Source organism: Eublepharis macularius, chromosome 5 (assembly GCF_028583425.1).
Source record: "Eublepharis macularius isolate TG4126 chromosome 5, MPM_Emac_v1.0, whole genome shotgun sequence".
Lineage (NCBI taxonomy): Eukaryota > Metazoa > Chordata > Lepidosauria > Squamata > Eublepharidae > Eublepharis > Eublepharis macularius.
The window spans coordinates 170,900,914-170,921,702 of NC_072794.1; the positions used below are offsets into that span (position 1 = coordinate 170,900,914).

At 49.3% G+C, this 20,789-nt stretch overlaps 1 protein-coding gene across 2 annotated transcripts in view; it reads left to right on the plus strand.

The window, feature by feature from the left end:
- The first annotated feature begins 178 nt into the window (after positions 1–178).
- Positions 179–20,789, plus strand: part of HM13 (histocompatibility minor 13) — a 33,279-nt gene continuing 12,668 nt past the window's right edge. For both annotated transcript variants that reach the window (XR_008597040.1, XM_054979736.1), the window contains exons 1-10: positions 179–418; positions 2,528–2,626; positions 9,148–9,230; positions 14,233–14,321; positions 15,192–15,277; positions 15,393–15,518; positions 17,015–17,072; positions 18,118–18,201; positions 20,157–20,193; positions 20,467–20,569. Coding sequence is in view for 1 of the 2 variants with exons in the window: in XM_054979736.1 (XP_054835711.1) it covers positions 236–418; positions 2,528–2,626; positions 9,148–9,230; positions 14,233–14,321; positions 15,192–15,277; positions 15,393–15,518; positions 17,015–17,072; positions 18,118–18,201; positions 20,157–20,193; positions 20,467–20,569 (948 nt within the window). In the remaining variant the exon portion in view is untranslated. The remainder of the gene's footprint in view (positions 419–2,527; positions 2,627–9,147; positions 9,231–14,232; positions 14,322–15,191; positions 15,278–15,392; positions 15,519–17,014; positions 17,073–18,117; positions 18,202–20,156; positions 20,194–20,466; positions 20,570–20,789) is intronic.

Here is a 20,789-nt window from a genome sequence, read left to right on the forward strand (position 1 = left end):
TGATAATTCCGGGAGGACGCCAGGTGCCACCTGGATGTTGGCAACCCAATCGGCCAAGATGCAGGCTGGCCGGGCGCCGCTCCATGGCAACGGAAGCCGGAGCGGTATCCAAGGGGCTGGGCCTGGCGCGCAGGCGCGCCGCGCACTTCCGGCTCTTAAGGGAACGTGTCCCTGGCGGCTGGCGAGGCGGCCTCTGCCGGGCCGGAAGTGCGGACTGCGTCGGGGACTGGCGGCGATGGAGCAGGCCGAGGCGCACAACGGCAGCGTGGCCGGCGAGGCTCCGTCGGCGGGGGCGGCCGCGGCCAGGCCCCCCGCCACCCCGGAGGGCATGGCCCTGGCCTACGGCAGCCTGGTGGTCATGGCCCTCCTGCCCATCTTCTTCGGGGCGCTGCGCTCCGTCTCCTGCGCCAAGGGCAAGGTGAGGGGCCGGCGGAACTCCCTGCCACTGGGCCGGAGCGAGTTGAGGGCAGGGGCGGGAGAGGGTCGGCCTCTGGGGATTCCATGCGCCTCCTGCTCCTGGGATAGCCCCATTTCTCTCCCCTTTCCCCGCCACGGCTCTCCTTCTGGGCATCCAGCAAGGCGGGCAGGGTTTGCTGCCAGCCTGCCTGCCTGGCTGGGTTTTCACCCCTCAGCAGATGGGCCCAAATGCTGCCCGTGTGGACAGGGCACCAAAGCAGAGGGAGGTAGCTCGGGGCAGGCTGCTACAGTACAGGGATAGGGACTGTAGACTTTGCTACTGCGTACTGCTCGTTGCTGTCAATAGGATGCAACCGGGCACTTTCTGCGTTGTTTCACATGTCAGTCTTAGAACGGCTTGTGCTCTCGTTCAGCATTTCTTCATTCAGACCTCACACTAGAGTATGAGCTTTCGTGAGTCACCGCTCACTTCTTCAGATACAGCTAGAATGCGAGTCCATCTGTCCTTATATCTTGGAGAGTCTCTAAGATGCTCTCCAAGATACAAGGATATAAGGACAGATGGACTCGCATTCTAGCTGTATCTGAAGAAGTGAGCTGTGACTTAGGAAAGCTCCTACCCTACCACAAATTTTGTTAGTCTTCTAGGTGCTACTGGACTCTTGCTTTTTTCTACTGCTGCATACAGACTAACAGGGCTGCCCATCTTGATCTATCTTCATTCTGGTTTAAATCTTTGTAAATTTGCATTTAGACCCTGTTACATTGCTTGTTGCAATGGCTTTGAAATTGACTGCACTAACTTGTGCTGTGTAATCTGCCTTGACTCTCAGTGAGCATGGCACACTATAAATAAGGTAAATTAAATAAATTTGGGTCTGTCCCCCCCACCCCTGCTTGAGCCGTTATTGGAATGTCCAGATAGTCTGTCTCTAGATACCTGCCTCTGTTCTTGTTTCCTGTGGCATTTGCATGCGCTGTGTTCCTTCAAGCTTTGACTTCAGGCCTTGGCTTCCTGTATTTGTGGGTGTTGTCCAGCGCCCCGCCCCATGCTTTAAAGGGGGCTCCCCTCTCATTCCTGAGCCTGGATTTTCTAACATGTCTGCTAGATCTCTTCACTAAGATCAAGTCCCCCCGTTTTTCCTCTGCTCCCCCTTTAATTTAAAGGAAGAGGCATTATTGTCAATGAAGCAGATTTGGCCTGTTTTTTGACCCTCCCCCCCTTCCTTAGTATGAACGAAAGCAGAATGAGGCCAACTGACGTGTTAATAGCTAAGAGGCCAAACAGGAAGCAAGCCCCTCCTCTGGGTTCTTGCATATGCCGTCTTTGGCTGGAGGCTACAGGCACGCTTTCATAACTGCTGGGTTTTGCATAAGCTGTGCTGGAGGAGATCCTTCACAGGGTGCCTACCGCAAGTACTTGCAGAGTTTGTTGCCACAAGCAGCTGTTGGCTGCTGGCCTAAAGGAAGGCGTGGAAGAGTGGCTGGTGGCTACAGCCCAAGATGTTCAGAAGCGTAAATTGTTTCGTAGCAGCCTGACTCGATCTTGCAAGTCAGTGACTGACCCTTCCACTTTTGCTATCCTGCCTTGACTTCTTCTGCTTTCTTCCAACACACAGGAGTGTTCCCTGCTTGGTTGCCTGGAGGGGATTTTTTTTCTCTTGCAGAGATTCTCTCTCTGTTCTCAATCCTGGTTTAACAGTGGAGCAGATGCAAGGGACTGACAGTCAAAGGTGCTTTGCGTTGTCCTGACCCGTACCACCTGGCCCCCTCACTGAAGGCTGTTGCTTCAGTGGGCTGTGTGCTACGACACAACAAGGAGCCTATGGCAAGTCTGTCTTCTAAATGAGGAACAAAAAAAGGGTGCCTGAAGCAGAGGTGACGCATCCTGACAGGGAAGCTAATCTGCCTTTTGTCACAGAACCTGCTTAAGTGTCTGAATGGGCCCAATTTCTAGCTGGATGTGTCCTAAATTCACTACAGATGGAGAGGAGAGTCCTGGCAAACTGCATGTGCTAGGCTGTCTTTTGAGCACTTTAGACTCACTTTGCAGCCCGTCTTCATTTCACCCCGAGCAAGCAAGTTGATGTCTGGCCAATTTCTTCCCTAGAATGCCTCAGATATGCCGGAGACCATTACCAGCCGAGACGCTGCCCGCTTTCCTATTGTTGCCAGCTGCACCCTCTTGGGCCTTTATCTCTTCTTCAAAGTAAGTGCTGGAAGGTTACTGTGGGGCTTCTTTTTGCAGGGGAAAGAAGTGCTGCTATCCCAAGGCGGGGCTGTGGCAGACGCTTTCCCTTGGTAGCTGACCAGTTTGGGGCTCGCGCAAGGGAGTCCCACAAGCTTGCCACAGAACTTGAAGTGTTACTGCTGTTGCAAACAAAGGCTGGCTGGGATTCTCGGGTGTTCAGGCAATGAACCGTTCCAACTGACAAGGGGCTGGATTTCAAGACGAGCACTCAATACGCAGACCGTTTGGGGCTGCCAGCTGCTTGAAAATGCTCGTGAGCTTTAGGTTGGTTTGCCGGCCAAGCTATCCACGTGATCGCGTGAGGCAGTGCAAACAAAGATATGTGTCCTGATCATCAGTTGCATAGCAGGCAATGGCCACCTCTTTTTGTACGTGCATCTCAGCTGAGCCCCTGTGGTGTTGCTCCCAGGACTCAAGCCAGGGCAGACACACCGGAGACACCAGTATGCTTGGGGATGACTAAACACCTGGGAATGGCTCTGTATAGATGTCCTACATAAAACTAGATCCAGAGGAGTTAGCCCTGTTAGTCTGCAGTTGCAAAATAGTAAAGAGTCTAGTAGCACTTTTAAGACTAACCAATTTTATTGTAGCATAAGCTTTCGAGAGCCTCAGCTCTCTTCGTCAGGTGCGTTGTCAGAGAGAGCTGTGGTTCTCGAAAGCTTATGCCACAATATGATGCATCTGACGGAGAGAGCTGTGGTTCTCGAAAGCTTATGCTACAATAAAGTTGGTTAGTGCTACTGGACTCGCTACATAATGCTGCTAATTATGATGTTAAATGAGTCACACAGTGGTTTGGCTTGCTTCACCGAGCACTTCCCTTCACTGGTGCTGGCACGCACAGGCCGACTTCCATGCACACACAAGCTAATACTGTGTTGCGTGATTCTCCCAATAAATTGCCCTGTTCATGTGAGTAGATGGAATAGGCCTAGCTCAGTGGCATGGTAGAGCATCTGGTTTGCATGCAGAAAGTCACAGGTTCTACGCTTGGCGTCAGTTTGAAAAGATTGTGAGTAAAGTTTAGTGAAATGTTCTGGCAGAATAGGAAATAAATCGCGCTGCTCTGTCAGAAGGCCCACGATTGGTTCGTTTCAGTTGAAAATCAGAAATGGATTTTTGCGGTATGCTCAGAGCATGCGCAGAGATCTCCGGTGCTGTTCTTATAGCATGTGGGAGTCCTTTGAGCTGATGAAGTAAGCTCTAGCATGGTGTCGTCCCTCTCCCCCCCCCGCCCCCCAGCAGTGGTCTAGGCTGAGGCCTCCATTACGCAGGTGACATGTGGAGGCTTGGTAGTGGCCTGCCCTGGGTCTGCTCTTGCCCTAAGTGGAAGTGACAGCTCTAGTCCTAATTCTTGTAGAGGCCAAATTCAGATTGGATAACTTTTGAACTGCTGAGTATGGGTCGTTTCCACACGTCTTTACCCTCATGCAAAATGGCGCAAAACTCACAGAAGGACGGCGTCTTCGTGGCGAGGTTTCTGATGTCGCCCCGTTATGATTCCGTTTCGTGGCACGAAGACATCAGAGATCACGCCATGAAGATGCCATCATTTTGCACGAGGGTAAAGGCGTGTGAAAACGACCCTGGTCTGGCTGTACAACGCGGCTTCAAATGGCCACTCGCACAAGGCATTTAATACTTGTAATGACGGTCGGTTATAAAAAGTGAATAGTTCCCAATATTGCTAACTAACAGATCATGTTTGCTTTTTTTTTTATTTGCCTGTTGCCCGGGGCTGCTTTTAACTGGCAGGTTGCTGTTTCCTGGAGAATGTTTGTTCATTTCATTACATTTGCATCGCAGATTTTTAAATAAGTTCTGCCTGAGCGGCTGAAGTCAGGAGAACTCAGAGCTCGGCCTCTGCGAGGAACAGCTGCAGAAATTAGCAGGGGAATGCCGAGAAAAGATAGAGTCCAATGAACATTTTTTTTTTTCATACCGGAAGGTGTTTATTATAATCACCACATAGTGAATCTCAAACACATTCGACCCCTGCCAACACAAAATTAACCTCCGTTGTTAAAGGTAGTAATATAGAAGTATTTTTTTTTAATCCCAGAAAAGGGCTACTTGCATTGTTGAGGGGAGAAAAACATTGGCTAATCTTGACTGCTGTGCTGGACAGGTGCATAGTCACTGGGCTCGGCAACTCCCAGCACATGTGCCAAATGGTGGCACATCATAGATCCAGAGGAGTTAGCTGTGCTAGTCTGCAGTCGCAAAATAGTAAAGAGTCCACTAGCGCCTTTATTGTAGCATAAGCTTTGGAGAACCAAAGCTCTCTGACGATGCGTCTGACGATGAGAGCTGTGGTTCTCAAAAGCTTATGCTACAATACAGATAGGGTAGTCTTAAAGGTGCTACTGGACTCTTTGCTATTTGGTGGCACATCAGGCCTGACCAGATATAACCCTCATCCCTGCATTTGTCTTCCCCACCCCCACCCCTCCACTTTCTTAGAACAACATCTTAGAACAACATCGTCACAGGTTGACCTGAAGTTGGGGGGGTGGGGGGGGGTGGAGTCCAACTGAGAAGGCTTCTGCCGGAGTCTGCTGGAGTACTCTTAGGCCAACATATCATGATTAAAGTCATTACTGAAAAACAACCAGTTTGAAAAAGCAAGCTGTCTACAGTCGCCTCCATTAGCAGTGCTCAAAGCTGCTTTAGGTAACCAGCTCTGCAGCATTCGCTTGGAAGTAGACAAGGAGCACATTTTGCGACTGGTGTGGCCTTCTAATGATCAGGGTCGTTGATGATTCTTTCTGCCTTCCGTAGAGGCTCACGGACCGCTTGATGTCTCCTCTGCCCAGATGAGAGTTCTTCAGATGCTTAGCTTGGAATCTTACAAGCCTAGAATTATCCCGCACAGGGAATTAGAACGTATGAAGAGCCTTGCTGGGTCAGACGAAGTGGCACCTAGTCCGGCATCCTGTTTAATGCAGAGGTCAACCAGTTGACCTGGGGGGCCAAAGAACAGGGCAACGTTTGCCCCAACGGTGCCTCCTGCCACTGGTATTCGGAGATTTATTGCCTCTGAAGGTGGAGGTTCCAGTAGCCGCTGATGAATCCTGACTCTACGTAATTTCCTTTTAAAGCCATCTGTGGCCATCGCTACATCCTCTGTCAATGAATTCCACATTTTAATTGGTTATTAAGAAGCACACCCTTTGGTCCATTGTGAATCTGTTGCCCATCAGCTTACCTGAAAACTGTGCCTAATTAGTTGTAGATTTTCCGGGCTGTGTGGCCGCGGTCTTGGCATTGTAGTTCCTGACGTTTCGCCAGCAGCTGTGACTGGCATCTTCAGAGGTGTAGCACCGAAAGGCAGAGATCTCTCAGTGTTAATGTGTGGAGAAGATGTTAGCAGGTAATTCATATCTACTCAGGAAGGTGGGTTTGGGCTGTGTCATCCTGTAAGAGTTTCTTACAGGAAACTCAGGAAGGTGGGTTTGGGCTGAGTGATCCTGTAAGAGTTTCCCAGGGCATGGAATGCTAATGAGGGGAAGCTTCACTGTATCCTGAGGAGGTTCTTTTGCATATGGACTGGTGGTGAATATGCTAATCTTATCTGCAGGGCTATTGTAAGATGTAGAGTATCTTGTTAGTCTGGTGTTTTTCAGGACTGGAAACCATGCCCTCTTCATTCTTAAACTCTCTTTCCTGTTGAAATTGTGCTTATGCTTGTGCCTAGTTACATGTGACCAGCATTCACCCTCAGGGGCATGCATGTGTCGTGTGGGACAACCTGCACTTATTGGGAATGGGATGCTTCCAGCACAGCTCTGCCTTCCAGATTGGCTGCTGTCCTACACAGTCTTGCTCAGGGATCAGTGCCGGAAGCGTCAGAGGGACACCTGAGTACACTTCTGAAGGTTCAGCCTTTTGTCTGCTTCCCCGGCCCTCCTGGATGCTAAAGCTGTGCAAGATCACTGGCTATGTGCCTGTGGACTCAGAAATAAGCCCCTCCCCGCCCTCAGTTTCAGTCAAACAAGCCCTTTGCTCTTGATGCTGAAGACAGCGATCTAATATCTTTGGGACTCCTGCGAATTTTTGCCTCTTCCATTAGACACAGAGGCTGGGCATGGAGGGTATTCCAGTCAGCCCTCTATTTTTTTTTTTACACCAATGTTTCCTTTTATTGTACGTATAAAAGGAATGTTCAGGCACGGGGAGATTCTTTAACGTGGTGTCCTCGGTTCTGAGTAGGGAGAGAAAGGTCGGACTTGGCTGTCGTAGCTCTCGGTGTTCAGGAAGTGGCCTGAAGAATCCCACAGCTCCTTTGGTATGGGTGCCATGTGCTGCTTTCTCCTGCTTGCATGCGCATGTGTTGGAGACAGGCAGAGGGAAAAGAGCTGGCTGTTTGCTAAAATACCTGCTGCAGAGTATGAACTCACAGTTCCATCCAAACAGCGTAAGACCACCAGGGTTTTATTCTTGTCCTCAAACATGTTTGCTTTGACTCTCATTTGATGCTGTGTGCATGTGCCCTCCTCCCCTCACGTCCTGCACACCAGTTAGTGGCTTCCGGTTTAGCACAAATAGCGGCTCGTTGGCCAACCTTAGCTCAGGCTTGCCTTCCAAACTGGGATTGCAATCTTGCTTCAAACCACTGTTTGCTATTCTGGTTTGAAAGGAAAATGCCAGTTTGCAGGCATAGCTACATTGGCAAACTGGTTTTGTGCTCAGCCAGAAGTCACTAATTGACTTGTAGCAGGTGAGGGTCAGAGGGGAACACCGCCCCCCCCCCCAGCCTGGGAATCACTCACATGGAAGCAAGCTGTGGTTTGGTGCCGTCAAAACCAACAGACTGTTTTTGATGGTCTTGATGTCTGCAAACGGTCATAGATGCAGAGGAGTTAGCCGTGTTAGTCTGTGGTAGCAAAATCAAAAAGAGTCCAGTAGCACCTTTAAGACTAACCAATTTTATTGTAGCATAAGCTTTCGAGAATCAAGTTCTCTTCGTCAGATGCATGATGTGCTACTGGACTCTTTTTGATGTCTGCAAAGACATGCTTAGGATCAGCATCTGCCACAGGGCTTTTTTTCTGGGAAAAGAGGTGGTGGAACTCACTTGGCTCCATACGTGCATGCGCTATGCATGTGCGCTCTCCTGAGACCATGCGATGATGTCATTTCTGGGAAGTGATGTCATCACACAGGCTGTGGCTGCCCTGGGAGCGCTTCTGTGCTCTACATGCGGGAGAGCCATCCCCCAACCAGCAGCGGCCCAATCTTGGCCATTTCAGACCCGAAATGGGCCCAAAATGGCCGAAACGGGCCTGGATCAGCCTGGAATGGGCCCAGAATGGCTGAAAAAAATCTTTAAAATACCCAGTCACTTGGGTATTTTTAAGAGGTGCCGGAACACCGTTCTATGGCATTCCAACTGAAAAAAAGCCCTGTGCTAAGTATTTCGTTGCACTTGCATTCCATCCTTCCGCAGGGAGCTGCAATTTAACTTCGCGACGGCCATATGAGGGTGGTTAAGCTGAGCTGAAGCTGTGCCCCAGGCTGCCCTGTCACCTTGATAGCGGAATAAGGAGTTGAACCTAAGCTTCCTTCATCTCTGTGGCTCTGTCCTGACTCCCCTGCTAGGTTCAGAAAGTGTGTATGAGGCTTTGCTCTGCCACAGGGGAAGGTAACCTGCGTTCTCTTGTGAAGATCCTGACTAGCAGTCATTTTAGGTGGGCAGCCGTGTTGGTCTGCAGTGGAACAGCCGAATTTTGATTCCAGCGGCACCTTAAGAGGCTGACAAGATTTTCAGGGTGTAAGCTTTTGAGAGTCACAGCTCCCTTCTTCAGACACGAACAAAAATCTTGCTGGTCTCTATGGTGCCACTGGACTCCAGTCCTGCTGTTCTACTGCAGACCAACACGGCTGCCCGCCTAAAACTAGCCTCATGGAAGGCACCGCATTCAGCCGCATAGAGTGGAAATATATCAGCATCATGAAAAAACTTGCACAGATACTATATGTCTAAAAAAGGGAGCTCTGACGGTTGAAAGCGTACACCCTGATAATCTTGTGGGTTTCTGTGGTGCCACTGAACTCAAATCCTGCCGTCCATGGGTCATTGTTCCCTGCTTTTGGATGGGTAAGGGAGCTGAGCAAAACCATCCCGTCAGCTCGTCACTAAACTGGGGTTTGAGCTCACTTTTGGCACCAACCTGGGTTTTGTACTGTTCAATATCAAACCATCAGAAAGAAGTACCCTGCTGGCTGATAGGCGTGGCCATTCTACTTGTGCTTCTGGACAAGATCTGGAGTAGAATGAGCTCCGCAGAGGCTCCGGCTCTTCCCTCTTGGAACAGAAGAGTGACAAGCTTTCTGATATGCGCGGTTTGTCTGGTGAGATCCAAAAGCCATGGCTGCTCATTGCACTGGCAGCCAAGGCTCTTTACTGTCTTGGGCAAGATTGCTCAGTTCTGAAGCAGGATCTTTAACCCAGTCTGGTTTTTCTTACCTTCTAGATATTTTCTCAAGAATACATCAACCTGCTGCTCTCCATGTACTTCTTTGTCCTTGGGATCTTGGCCCTTTCTCACACCATCAGGTAAGAGGTGGCAACTGAGTGTTGTGTGGCTATATGTAACTGCTGGGATTTTAGCAAGTGTGCCACGTCCAGTCATGAAAGAGTTAAGTTGTTGTTCTGTTATTTAGTCAACTAGTTTGCTTAGGACCACTTAGCTGTCGAGTTAAGTTTCCCGCTGTAGAAAGGGGGGAGTCTTTATGCTTAATGAAGAAGATCTGGGATTCACTATTGGGCAACCAGTTTGGGGGAGGATGTGGTTAACATAGCAACTTATACTGAGGGTTAATTTCTCTTTGTTCAGTGTAGTGTCCGTCTCTGTCTCAATATCATTCTAGTCTAACCATCAAGATGTAGTAGCGAGCTAGTTAGCTATTCTTTATTTTTCTCACCAATGTACCCTTTTACCCTAATATGTAGTATTTTTCTAGAGTTTAAACGCTGGAGTCTGTTCTTATTATATTCTAATGTGCAATAATTTACTCATTAAAACCCTACAATAACATGGCAACAATTTTTGCATAAAACCTGACAAGCTAGAAAAGGTCTTGAGTTTCGATTTGGTCGTCACCCAACTCTCTTCTTGCCCTTAAAGACCTAGTCTCTCTCTGCACGTACCTACACGCGCATCCTCTCCCCTCTTCCCAAGCAGGAAAGATCTTGCTTGCAGTGGCTAGCTCAGTGGAAATGCCGACATGGTCCACAGCAGGGATGAAAAAGGCAAACGATGTGGTAGAGCTTGGAATCAAAACAGCCTGTGTCGTAATGGTGAGGCCTTGTTTGGAATGTAGTGTACAGTCCTGGTTGTCGTATCACAAACGGAATAGTGTAGAGCTGGGAAAGGAGCAGAAAAGGGGGACCAAAATAATCAAGGATTTGTAGTGGCTTCCTTACGAGGAAAAGCTAAGACATTTGGGGACCTTTATTGTAGAAAATAAATGAAATGGGCACCACAGAAGCTTATCAAATTAAGCCCAGGCTGGAGAAAGTGGATAGAGAGAAATGTGTCCTCCTCTCTGGTAATGCTAGATGTCAGGGGCACCTGGTGAAGCTAATGTGGAAATAACTGCTTTACTCCAAGAGTACCTTATTTACTGATTTATTGAGAAGATTTTTGCCTAGCTTTCTGCTCCCATTGGGCCAACGAGGCAGCTAACCAATGAAAAGATACAGATTGAAAATCATCTTAAAAACCATTAAAACAATTTAAACACTAGAGCAGGGGTGGACGATTGTTTTGGCTCGGGGGCCACTTTGTGGGAGCGGAGGTTAGCGGAGGGCCGCACCTTTTAAAATGATTGCATTCATTAGTTAACTTTGCATTTCAGAAAAGGTATAAATTGTATCATAAAAATCAATATAAATTAAATAAAATAGTGGTAGTTTTATTCAATTTATTTATTGTGCTAATTTCATATCATCTATAGATGCAAGCACATTGAATTTTAGAATCAGTTTAATGAGGCAAATGTACCCTATCACACGATACGAGACGAGTCTTCGGTCGCGCACGGGAAGGAAATCTCGGTTCAAGGCGGATTTTTCTGACTGTCTTGGCGGGCCACAAAAAACTCTGTAGCGGGCCGCATGTGGCCCGCGGGCCGCAATTTTCCCACCCCTGCACTAGAGCTTAAAATGTATGCAAGTTTTAAAAAAAGATAAAAATAGCAGTTAAAATGTTGCGGAGAGAAAAGGGGTCATCGAGGCACTGCCAAGTGAAACAAAAGGTCGCCACCTGCTGGTGGAAGACGGCAACAGAAGGGAACATGCGAGTCTCCCCGGGGAGCGAGTTCCAGAATTTGGGCGCCACTACTGAGAAGGCCCTCTTTTGGATTGCCACCTGCCTAACCTCAGAAGGTGTGGCCACCCGAGGGAGAATCTAGCAGGTTCGCAAGGCAGTCCTTCAGGCACATCGGTTCCAAACGACGCAGGCCTTGTGGAACTCACTGCCCCAGTAACCTTCTGAGTACTAGAGCTGAGAGCCAGCAGGAGGGGAAAGCTTTGGCTGAGTCTTTCAAAGGGATCCGGCCGCTTTGCACTGTGCACTGTGTACTAGATGGAGCAGCTTGGGTTACTGCCGTATTTGTTCGACGCATCTTTAGAAATTACTCTGCCGTTTCTAACGTTATCAGAACTACCTGTAGTGGCATAATGCCGAGGACGCCCAAGAAGACAGTGGGGTGATCACAATAGAGAACTATCTTCCCTGCTGCCCTCTCCAAGATAATATTAGTGGCCCCATCAGGCAAGTTACCCCTTCCCCTTTTTAAGTAGCATTCAGTGTTATGAGAGCAGTGAGCATGCTCCATCCTCCTAGGTCCATATTTGGGTGTTTCCTCTTTTTTAACTTTCGAGCTAATGCTCGCCTATGTATGTAGGGAGTCTCCTGTGTGTGTGGGGGGGGGGGCTCAGTAGGGCTGTCTGCCACCCACCCCCACCGCAGTAGGCAGGCTTAAGGGATTCTCTCCCCCCCCCCTGCTTAACTGGAGGCAGCCTGCTATGCACCCAAGGGTGCTGAGAGGAAGATCAAAATGTTCTGCCAGGTTGAGAAGTTTAAAATCCACTTTGGCATTTGAACCTCGGTTCCTGCTCTGTGCTTTTTGTTCTCACCCTTAGATCCCCCCGCCCCCAACCCACAGTACTGACAGCCTATGTCAGGATACATAATATATATTTTTTTAAAAGTGGCGTCTGTCTCAAACTTGCCTTGTTAAGGAACTGCTTTCACACCTGATAGGATGCTACTTGGCTCGAACTGAGGGCTGGTGTGGAAAGCTTATCTTTGCAGGCAATAACGATTAGCTCAGGCAAAGGTGTGTCTCCCCGTTCCCTCCTTGCCCCTTGTTATTTCACAACAGAAAAAACACGCAGTTGGAGAACTGTGGCAGTTTGAAAATTTTTAAAGAACAATGTTGCAATGAGTAGAGAGAAGGGATCTTACCATTTAGGGGGAATGTAATTATAATCTAAGCTAATATAATATTTAAGGGGATTTTACATTGAGTATATGGCATAACGAGAAGGGGTAAATAGATATCTCAATGAGGTACACTATATATGATATATAATATAAAATAACGGGTTAGTGGATCAGATTCTATATTATAACATAATATGTGGTTGTGCTGTGTGGCGTTGTGTGCTGTGCTACATTGGTGGCATAGCATACAACATATATATAATATATTATTGTGATATATACTATATTGATAGTGTATTTGAAGAAAAGAAATAGAATAAGTTTAAAGAAAGAGATAGGGCGATCCCTGCTACATATTATATTATATTGGTATGTTATAGTGATATGAGATATACTATATTGATAGTAGGTTTGATAGAGGTTATGTAAAAGAATAAGAATGTGCTTAGAATAAGAGATACTATGATTTAAAGTTGGTAGGAAAATATAAATGAAATAGATTTAAGTAATAAGAAGGGTTAAGGGTTGGAAAGCTGTTGGAAGTCAATAGGGAGGGGGGAGGAAAAGGGTGGGGGATAGAGCAAGGGGAAAAAATGGGAATATATGTGTTAAATTTGGAAAATTTTCTTTTGTTTTTCCACTCACTAATAAAATTTTATTAAAAATAAAAGAAAAAACTTACAGTTTAGCTGAGAGTCTATCCAGTTCGACAGGCTAACGTACAGAAGAGGTGCAAGATCACTCCGCCGAGTCATGCGAAGCAAGGTTCGAGTCCAGTAGGACCTGAAAGATACCGACAAAGGGAGCTTTGACTTTTGAAAGCTTCTGGAAATCCTGTTGGTCTTTAAGGTGCTACAGGGCTCTAATCTTGAGCTAACTAGTTCTTGGTGGCCTGCGTGTGTCTCCCTTGATCTGAGAGCAGAGCCTAAGACGCTAAATGGTGCCCTCCTCCCTTATCCGTTGCTTCCATGGCTTGCCCGTGGGTTAAGAACGTAAGAACATAAGAGAGGCCATGTTGGATCAGGCCAATGGCCCATCCAGTCCAACACTCTGTGTCACACTGGCCAAAAAAACCAGGTGTCCTCAGGAGGTCTGCCAGTGGGGAAGGGACGCTAGAAGCCCCCCCCCCCCCACTGATTGCCCCCCCCCCAAACACCAGGAATACAGAGCATCGCTGCCCGAGACAGAGAGTTCCAGCTATACCTTGTGGCTAATAGCCGCTGATGGACCTCTGCTCCATATGTTTATCCAGTCCCCTCTTGAAGCTGTCTATGCTTGAAGCTGCCACCACCTCCTGAGGCAGTGAATTCCATGTGTTAATCACTCTTTGCGTGAAGAAGAACTTCCTTTTATCCGTTCTAACCCAACTGCTCAGCAATTTCATCGAGTGCCCACGAGTTCTCGTATTGTGAGAAGGGGAGAAAATTACTTCTTTCTCTACCTTCTCTATCCCATGCATAACCTTGTCAACCTCTATCATGTCACCTCTCAGTCGTCGTTTCTCCAAGATAAAGAGCCCCAAGCGCTTTAACCTTTCTTCACAGGGGAAGTGTTCCATCCCTTTAATCACTCTAGTTGCCCCTTTCTGCACTTTTCCCAGTGCTATAATCTCTTTTCGGAGGTGTGGTGACCAGAATTGTACACAGTATTCCAAATGAGGCCGTTCCATTGATTTATACAGGAGCGTTATGATACTAGCTGATTTGTTTTCAATTCCCTTCCTAATAATCCCCAGCATAGCATTGGCCTTTTTTGTTGAAGCATCTGAGGCTCGGCCCCTGCTTTTGCTTGGCCTGCCTTTAAGGCAAACTGCAGTTGAAGTTAAACAAGGAAAGCTAGACATGTCACTAGCCCCCAAGGGCCACCGTTAGTCATTTGTGCTTCAGAAGGGGGGAAGGAGAACCCACTAGAGCTAGATGCTCCCTCGTCACACTGTTTCCCCCATTGGCTTAGCCTGTCCCCCAGTTTGCATCTTCCAGTGCCGCAGCTCTCATAAATTGTGGTCCTTGAGCATAACCCAAAGTGGACGATCCCCTCCAGCTGTACTTCTCTGGGTCACCCGGGTGTGTCGTTGGGAGTAACCTTCTTCCTTGCCTCTCCTTTCAGCCCCGTGATGAACAAGTTCTTCCCAGCCAATTTTCCTAACAAACAGTACCAGCTCCTCTTCACTCAGGGCTCGGGGGAAACCAAGGAAGGTAAGCCTGTCCCCCTGTCTGGCTTGGTGCCTGGCGTGTCTCTCTCTCTCTCTCTCTCTCTCTCTCTCTCTCTCTCTCTCTCTCTCTCTAGCATGTCTTCCTCCTGCCCTCTTTCACCTTGAAGGCCTTGGTAGTCCCTGCTTGAAGGACTAGATTGTTGCCCACTTTAAAATACTGGCTGGGGCTGTTGACGGTGGCTGTAGCTGCAGCACGTCTGTTCCAGCCATCGACTGGTGGTACCAGAACAGAAGACGGGAGTGACGCAGCCATTTTCCAAATGGTTTAACAAGGGGAGGCTTTGTGATTTGTGAGTCCTAAGCTAGCCCCTCTGGCTGCTATCCCATTTTATCCCCGCGACAACCCTGTTAGGTAGGCTAGGCAAAGAAAATGTGACTGCTTCACTCAAGGTGTGCTGTGGCTGAGAGAGGGGCTCTGCCTTTGCCACCGTCTTTTCCAGCTTGGCTACCCGCCCCAGATTTACTGAACCTGTCGGAGGATGCAGAAATTAGAAAGGGAGAAAACTCTGGCTGTCAAGTGCCTGCAGGTCATAGTCCATGTCTGGTGGCCTCTGCTGGCTTAGTGGGTTGGAGGCTGTATAGGGTTATCTTGCAGCCCACAGTAGGTTGGAAACATTGGTGTGAAAAACGGGCCAGAGAGCGACATGGCCTGCTTAGGGGAGAAGGGGGGAGATGGCCAGTTCAGAAGATAAGACAGGACGGAGCTGGATGGATGCCGGTCGGACTTCTTCCGTGTTGGTGTAAACCTTGTGTTGCTTCTCCACACTCCATGGTTGTCCCTTGCCCCTCCCAGCTCCTGCATCATGCCCGGAAGCTGGCACGGGCGGCAGTGATGCGGTGGGTCTCGTTGCAGAGATCGTGAACTACGAATTCGACACCAAGGACCTGGTGTGCCTGGCCATGAGTAGCGTCGTCGGCGTCTGGTACCTGCTGAGGAAGGTAACGTGGCAGCGCCGGGAAGGGGCGCTAGACCTGGGGAGCCGGTTTGCTTTTGACCTGTGGGGCTCGGCTGGGCAACGGCTGGCTTGACCCACGAGACCTTCCCTTTCCGCAGCACTGGATCGCCAACAACCTCTTCGGGCTGGCCTTCTCTCTCAACGGGGTGGAGCTGCTGCACCTGAACAACGTCAGCACGGGCTGCATCCTGCTCGGGGGCCTCTTCGTTTATGACGTCTTCTGGGTACGCTTGTCTGAATTGCAGCGCCCCCCCTCCCCCCAAGATTGGCAGGACTTTGCGTTGTCCTGGTGTTCTTGGGTTGCGATTTTTGTGGAGTCTTGTGGTGTGTTGGGAAGCAGAGAAGCTTTGGCATGCCTCGCTGAGAGAGCTGGTATGATGCGGTGGTTACAGTGTCTGACTGGGGACTTGGAGGCCTGGGTTCGAATCCCTGCCCTGCCCGGGAAGTTTGCTGGGTGGCCTCGGGGGCTGTTGTGCACACTCTCCGCCTGCCTTCCCTTGCTGGATTACGATGCAGGTAAAATGAAGGAGGGAGAGCCCCATGTGCCGGTCACTAAGCGGGATGGAATAAAATGTCCTAGCTGGTTTCCTGCCCTGCTTGTATGTGCTCTCCCCACCTCCCTCCCCAGTCGCTCTGCTTTCTCTCTCGTTCTCCTTCAATGCACTGATGCTTACAGCACAGCTTTATCTGCTCCAGGCGGCCCTTCACTCTCTCTGCTTCGTGGCCTGTTATGGAAGGAAACAGGCGACCACAGCCATAGATGGCTTTAAACAGATTCCCAGGCTAACGATCATTGGCTTCTAGCCACGGTGGCTGAAGGGAGCCTCCATATTCAGGGGCATTGAGCCTCTGAATCACGGGAAACAGCCGTGTCCTGTTGCTGGCCCTCCGGGGCAACTGCGGTTGCTGGACTAGATGGGCCACTGGTCCGTTCCGTTATGTTCATGTCTTAATACATACCCCCTCCCTATTTCTCCGTGGAAATCTTAAAAGAATAGCCACAAAATAGCATCTTTCTTTTTTAAAAAATTAGTTTTTAGTTCCGGCTTATTCTGCTAGCAGAGTTAATCAAAAAGATGCCACAAAATAACATCTCGGCTGCCTGCTCCTGATGCCAGATCGCTGCAGGGAGAGGGCTGTTCTCTGGCATGGCCCCACGTTTGCCGGGACTCAGGCCTTGAGAGGGAGGGAGGTTGGGCTAAAAACGAGCCTCGGCTTTCTGCAGGTCCCTTTCCCACTCCGTTGGTCCCTTGGTTGTGATGTCACGGAATGTCCACGAACATCCCAGCTAATGATGGTGAAGGGCCAATGCGGGAATGTTGAAGCAGTTCCCCTCTTCTTTTAAAAGCAGAGTTTTGGCTTGGGGCAGGTAAAGTCTTCAGAGATGGCCAAAAGGTCAGAGGGGTCAAGATAGGTGCAGGCTGGAGAGTGTGGCATCTAAGATGGCAGACACGAATCAGGCAGCCTCGTGCAGAGCTGCAGATTAAGGAGGACTGAACCGGACATTGAGACGTTTGACTGCTTTCCGTTTGTGGCGTTTGCTTTTCTTCCACCAGCTATAGTAGTAGATTTGTGTTTGAACTGAAGAATTACAAGATCCGAAGGGGTGGGGATCGCCACCAGCGTTTCTCTGAATGAAGGCTTTGTTGCCATCTGCTGGTTTCAGTTGCAGTCCTGCTGATCCAAGACTCTCCTCTCACGCTTCCCTCCTCTTCTGCAGGTCTTCGGCACTAACGTGATGGTGACCGTGGCAAAGTCATTCGAGGCGCCCATAAAACGTGAGTAGGGCTGTGTCAGCTCAGGCAACGGGGAGCCTGTTCCTATGGGGCAGGTGGGGAAGAATGGCTCATCCGCCGCTCTGGGGCCAATCCACGCACCCCCTACAAGTCTTGAGTGCTCGTGACCCAGTCTTGAGCACCATGTTTCTTTGCAATGCGATGTGAGGCTTGGAGGGCTGGACAAAGAAGCACAGAGCTGACCGTGGGCCACAGAGTTCCCTGGCGCTGCACTCGAGCAGAAGATTGCCGGACTAAGATTGTAGTGCTCAGTTTGTGATTGGCGCCCTCAAGGACTGACTGCTAAGATTATTTTACATGGGGCTTCCCTTGAGGAAGGGTCTGGAGGATTCAGCCGATGCAGAAAGCTGCAATCAGCCTCTCGATCCACGTAGAGACGGGGCCCCGTGCAGCCAGCTGTGCCCCACTTTGTATTTCCAGGCCCAGTTCAAAGTGTGTGTGTGTTGCTTTTAGAGCCTTTCACGGATTGGATCTGGGAGATGTTGGCCCCCCCCACTCCCCATATGAGCCCACCCATCTCCATTGTACATTTGGAGCCTTCCTTCTTGGGAAGTGTGTTCATCTGCAGCAAGGAGCACGGTCGTCTCAGCTGTGCCTTGAAGCCGCTCTGCAGAAAAGAAGATTTCACCATCTGCTCCGTTCTTTCCTATTCTTTAGCCTGATACGCATGATGGGTCAGGGTTCTGCGTGAGAGCGGCTGGGTTGAGAAGACCTGTGTGGCACTTAGAAAGTACGATTCCCCTGTTGAAAAGATCTTGGGTAGCCAGCAGGAATTTTCCTTAGCTCAGAGCTGGATGGGCCACTGCGTAGGCGCAGAAGATATTGCAGAGTTTGAGGGGTCAGTGGTAGAAAACAGCGTCTTTGCATTTTTTAAATATATAGGTATGGGTTTGACTTGCCATCAGCTGCATTAGGTGCTAGGAGAGAGGGGGGAAATTGTGTTAAATTCTATGTACTCCTTTGCATTCCTGGTAAGGGGAAGGCATATTTTTAACAGTGTCCCCTACCCTCTCTTTTCCCCCGCCAGTGGTTTTCCCCCAAGATCTGCTGGAGAAAGGCTTGGAGGCTGACAACTTTGCCATGCTGGGCCTGGGGGACATAGTCATTCCAGGTAAGGGGGTGGAGGGCACGTAGTCCCCTGCTGGGGAGAGGGTCTGACTTTCGGAGAGCAGCTTTATCTCAAAGGCTAGAAAGTGGGGCAGGGGGGACCAGGTTCTGAAAGGGAGGTAGCCTCCTCCTTTATAACCAGAGGAGTTTGCTGTGTCAGTCTGTAGTTGCAAAATAATAAAGAGTCTTCGAAGAGAGCTGTGGTTCTCAAAAGCTTATGCTACAATAAAGTGGGTCAGTCTTAAAGGTGCTACTGGACTCTACTATTTTCCTTTCTATAAGGCTGCTTCCGGCAAGACCCACTTCCTCTGCAGACCTTCCCTGAACTATCTCTGCCCCCCTTAGCCTTTTTCTGCACCCCTGCTAGTTCCTTATGTCCCCCTTATGTCATTCCTATGACAACGCTCCATTCTGTTTATTTGCTCCTTTATAGTCCACATTTCTCACTGATCCAGAGGAGCTAGCCGTGTTAGTCTGCAGTAGCAAAGAGCTGAGTTCTACCCAGAGCACATTTCATTTATTTCATGCACTTCACTTAACACCCTGCTTTTCTCCCAAATGGGGGGACCCTAAGCACCTTACAGTATTCTCTTGTCCTCCATTTCATCCTCAGAACAACCCTGTGAGGTGGGCTAGGATGAGAGTGTGTGACTCGCCCGAGGTCACCCAGCAAGCTTTTATGGCAGGGTAGGGATTTGAATCGCGTCCCCCCCAGATCTCAATCTTTTTGCCGGCTCCTGCCAAGGGTGCCTGTGAGCTGCCGCTATATGACTGTCTACCACAAGAGGGTGCTATGGCCCTTCAGATCTAGGAACTGCCTTTGAATGGAGGAGCTCTTGGTTCTTTATTTCATTTCTACCCCCGTTTCCTCCCCAGTGGGGGCCGAACACAGCTCACATCCTTCCCTTCTCATCCATTGTATCCTCACAACAACCTTGTGAGGTAGGGTAGGCTGAGAATGTGTGACTGGCCCAAGGTCGCTGTGAGGGGTTTTCTCGCCAAAGTCTCGATTGTGGGAGACCCCAACCAGGACTCTGGTCTTTAATCAAAGCAAGGCATGAAATTATTGGCAATAAAAGGAAAGTTTATTTAGAGAAAACACTCAAATAAACTGATGCACATCAAACATACATCACACAAAGTGCCTATCTTTGCAGAGGTGGCACTCGCTTCTATACCTTCTTACCGATAGCTGTATTGGATATAACATCTGCATTAACAAAACTGTTTACAAAAGGCAAATAAGCTTAGACGAGTAAATTCTTAAAAAAAATGACCGCAGTTACTAAAAGTTAGCAGGTTATATAGATCAGGCATCTGAAGAAGAGAACTTGATTCTCGAAAGCTTATGCTAAGATAAAATTGGTTAGTCTTAAAGGTGCTACTGGACTCTTTTTGATTTTGCATAAAAAGTGAGATTCAGCACTTCTCGGGCACCTCTTGTTATCTTTTGGAACGCTAGCGGGGTATAGTCGGGGGACAATAAAGGAGCCATGAAGAGAAACAAGGGCACAACGCCCAAGGATTTTTGGAGCTGTGACCTGTTATAACTTCGAAACATCCTTCTGCCTCCCTCTCTTTACTTACATTGCAGTTTCTGTCAGGGGAGAATGAAATGAAAGGGCACGGTGATAGGAGAGCCGGGACCCAAGCACTGAACACCCATTTTAAAGCTTAAGGAATCATTAATTGTCAGTATATAATTATACAATCTCCTAACAGTTGCCCAGCAAGCATCTGTGGCAGATCGTCTTCTGGGCGTGGAGCACGGGTCACTGGGTGTGTGGGGGGAAAGGGGAGGTAGTTGTGAATTTCCTGCATTTTGCAGGGGGTTGGACTAGATTGACCCAGAGGTCCCTTTCTAACCCTGTGATTCTTAGAATTTGAGGCTGGGCTCCCAGATCCTAGTCTGAAACGAATTGCTCGCCACACTGGCCCTCCATTTTAACTCTTTTTCAGGAATCTTCATTGCTCTGCTCTTGCGTTTTGACATCAGGTAAGTCCATTGGGGGGGGGGCTGTGCATGAGCAGGGGGGGAGCACGCCCAGCGTCGTGCAGAGAGGCTTTGCAGAAAACAGACTTCCTGTAGAAAAGGCTTTGCGGCAGCAGCAGTTGCGAATGAGGAGGGACGGGACGGGGGAGCCTGTGAGGGCTGTCTGGGTTGACTCGATGCCTGCTTGGGCGTCTCCCCCCCCCCCGTGAGCGGGGGACACAGCTAGACTCTGTGGGATGGCTTAACCCCACACTCTTTGTTTCCTTCCTGACTCAGCCTGAAGAAGAACACGCACACGTATTTCTACACCAGTTTTGTGGCTTATATTTTCGGGCTGGGGCTCACGATCTTCATCATGCACATCTTCAAACATGCTCAGGTGAGCTTACCTGTGCATATGCACGCCTGCCTGCCCGCGCCTGCCAGCCCCCCAAAGTTTACATGTGCCTCGTGCCCGGTTGCATTGTCTGTTTGTTCAGCTGCTGCTTTGGGGGTAATGGAGACGCTCTTGGCATTGGGGGTGAAGGGCGGGGGCGCTGTAGGAAGGAGCTGGGCTGGCCCGATGCTTTGCACCCCTGCCCCGGACGCCCTGCTTGCCC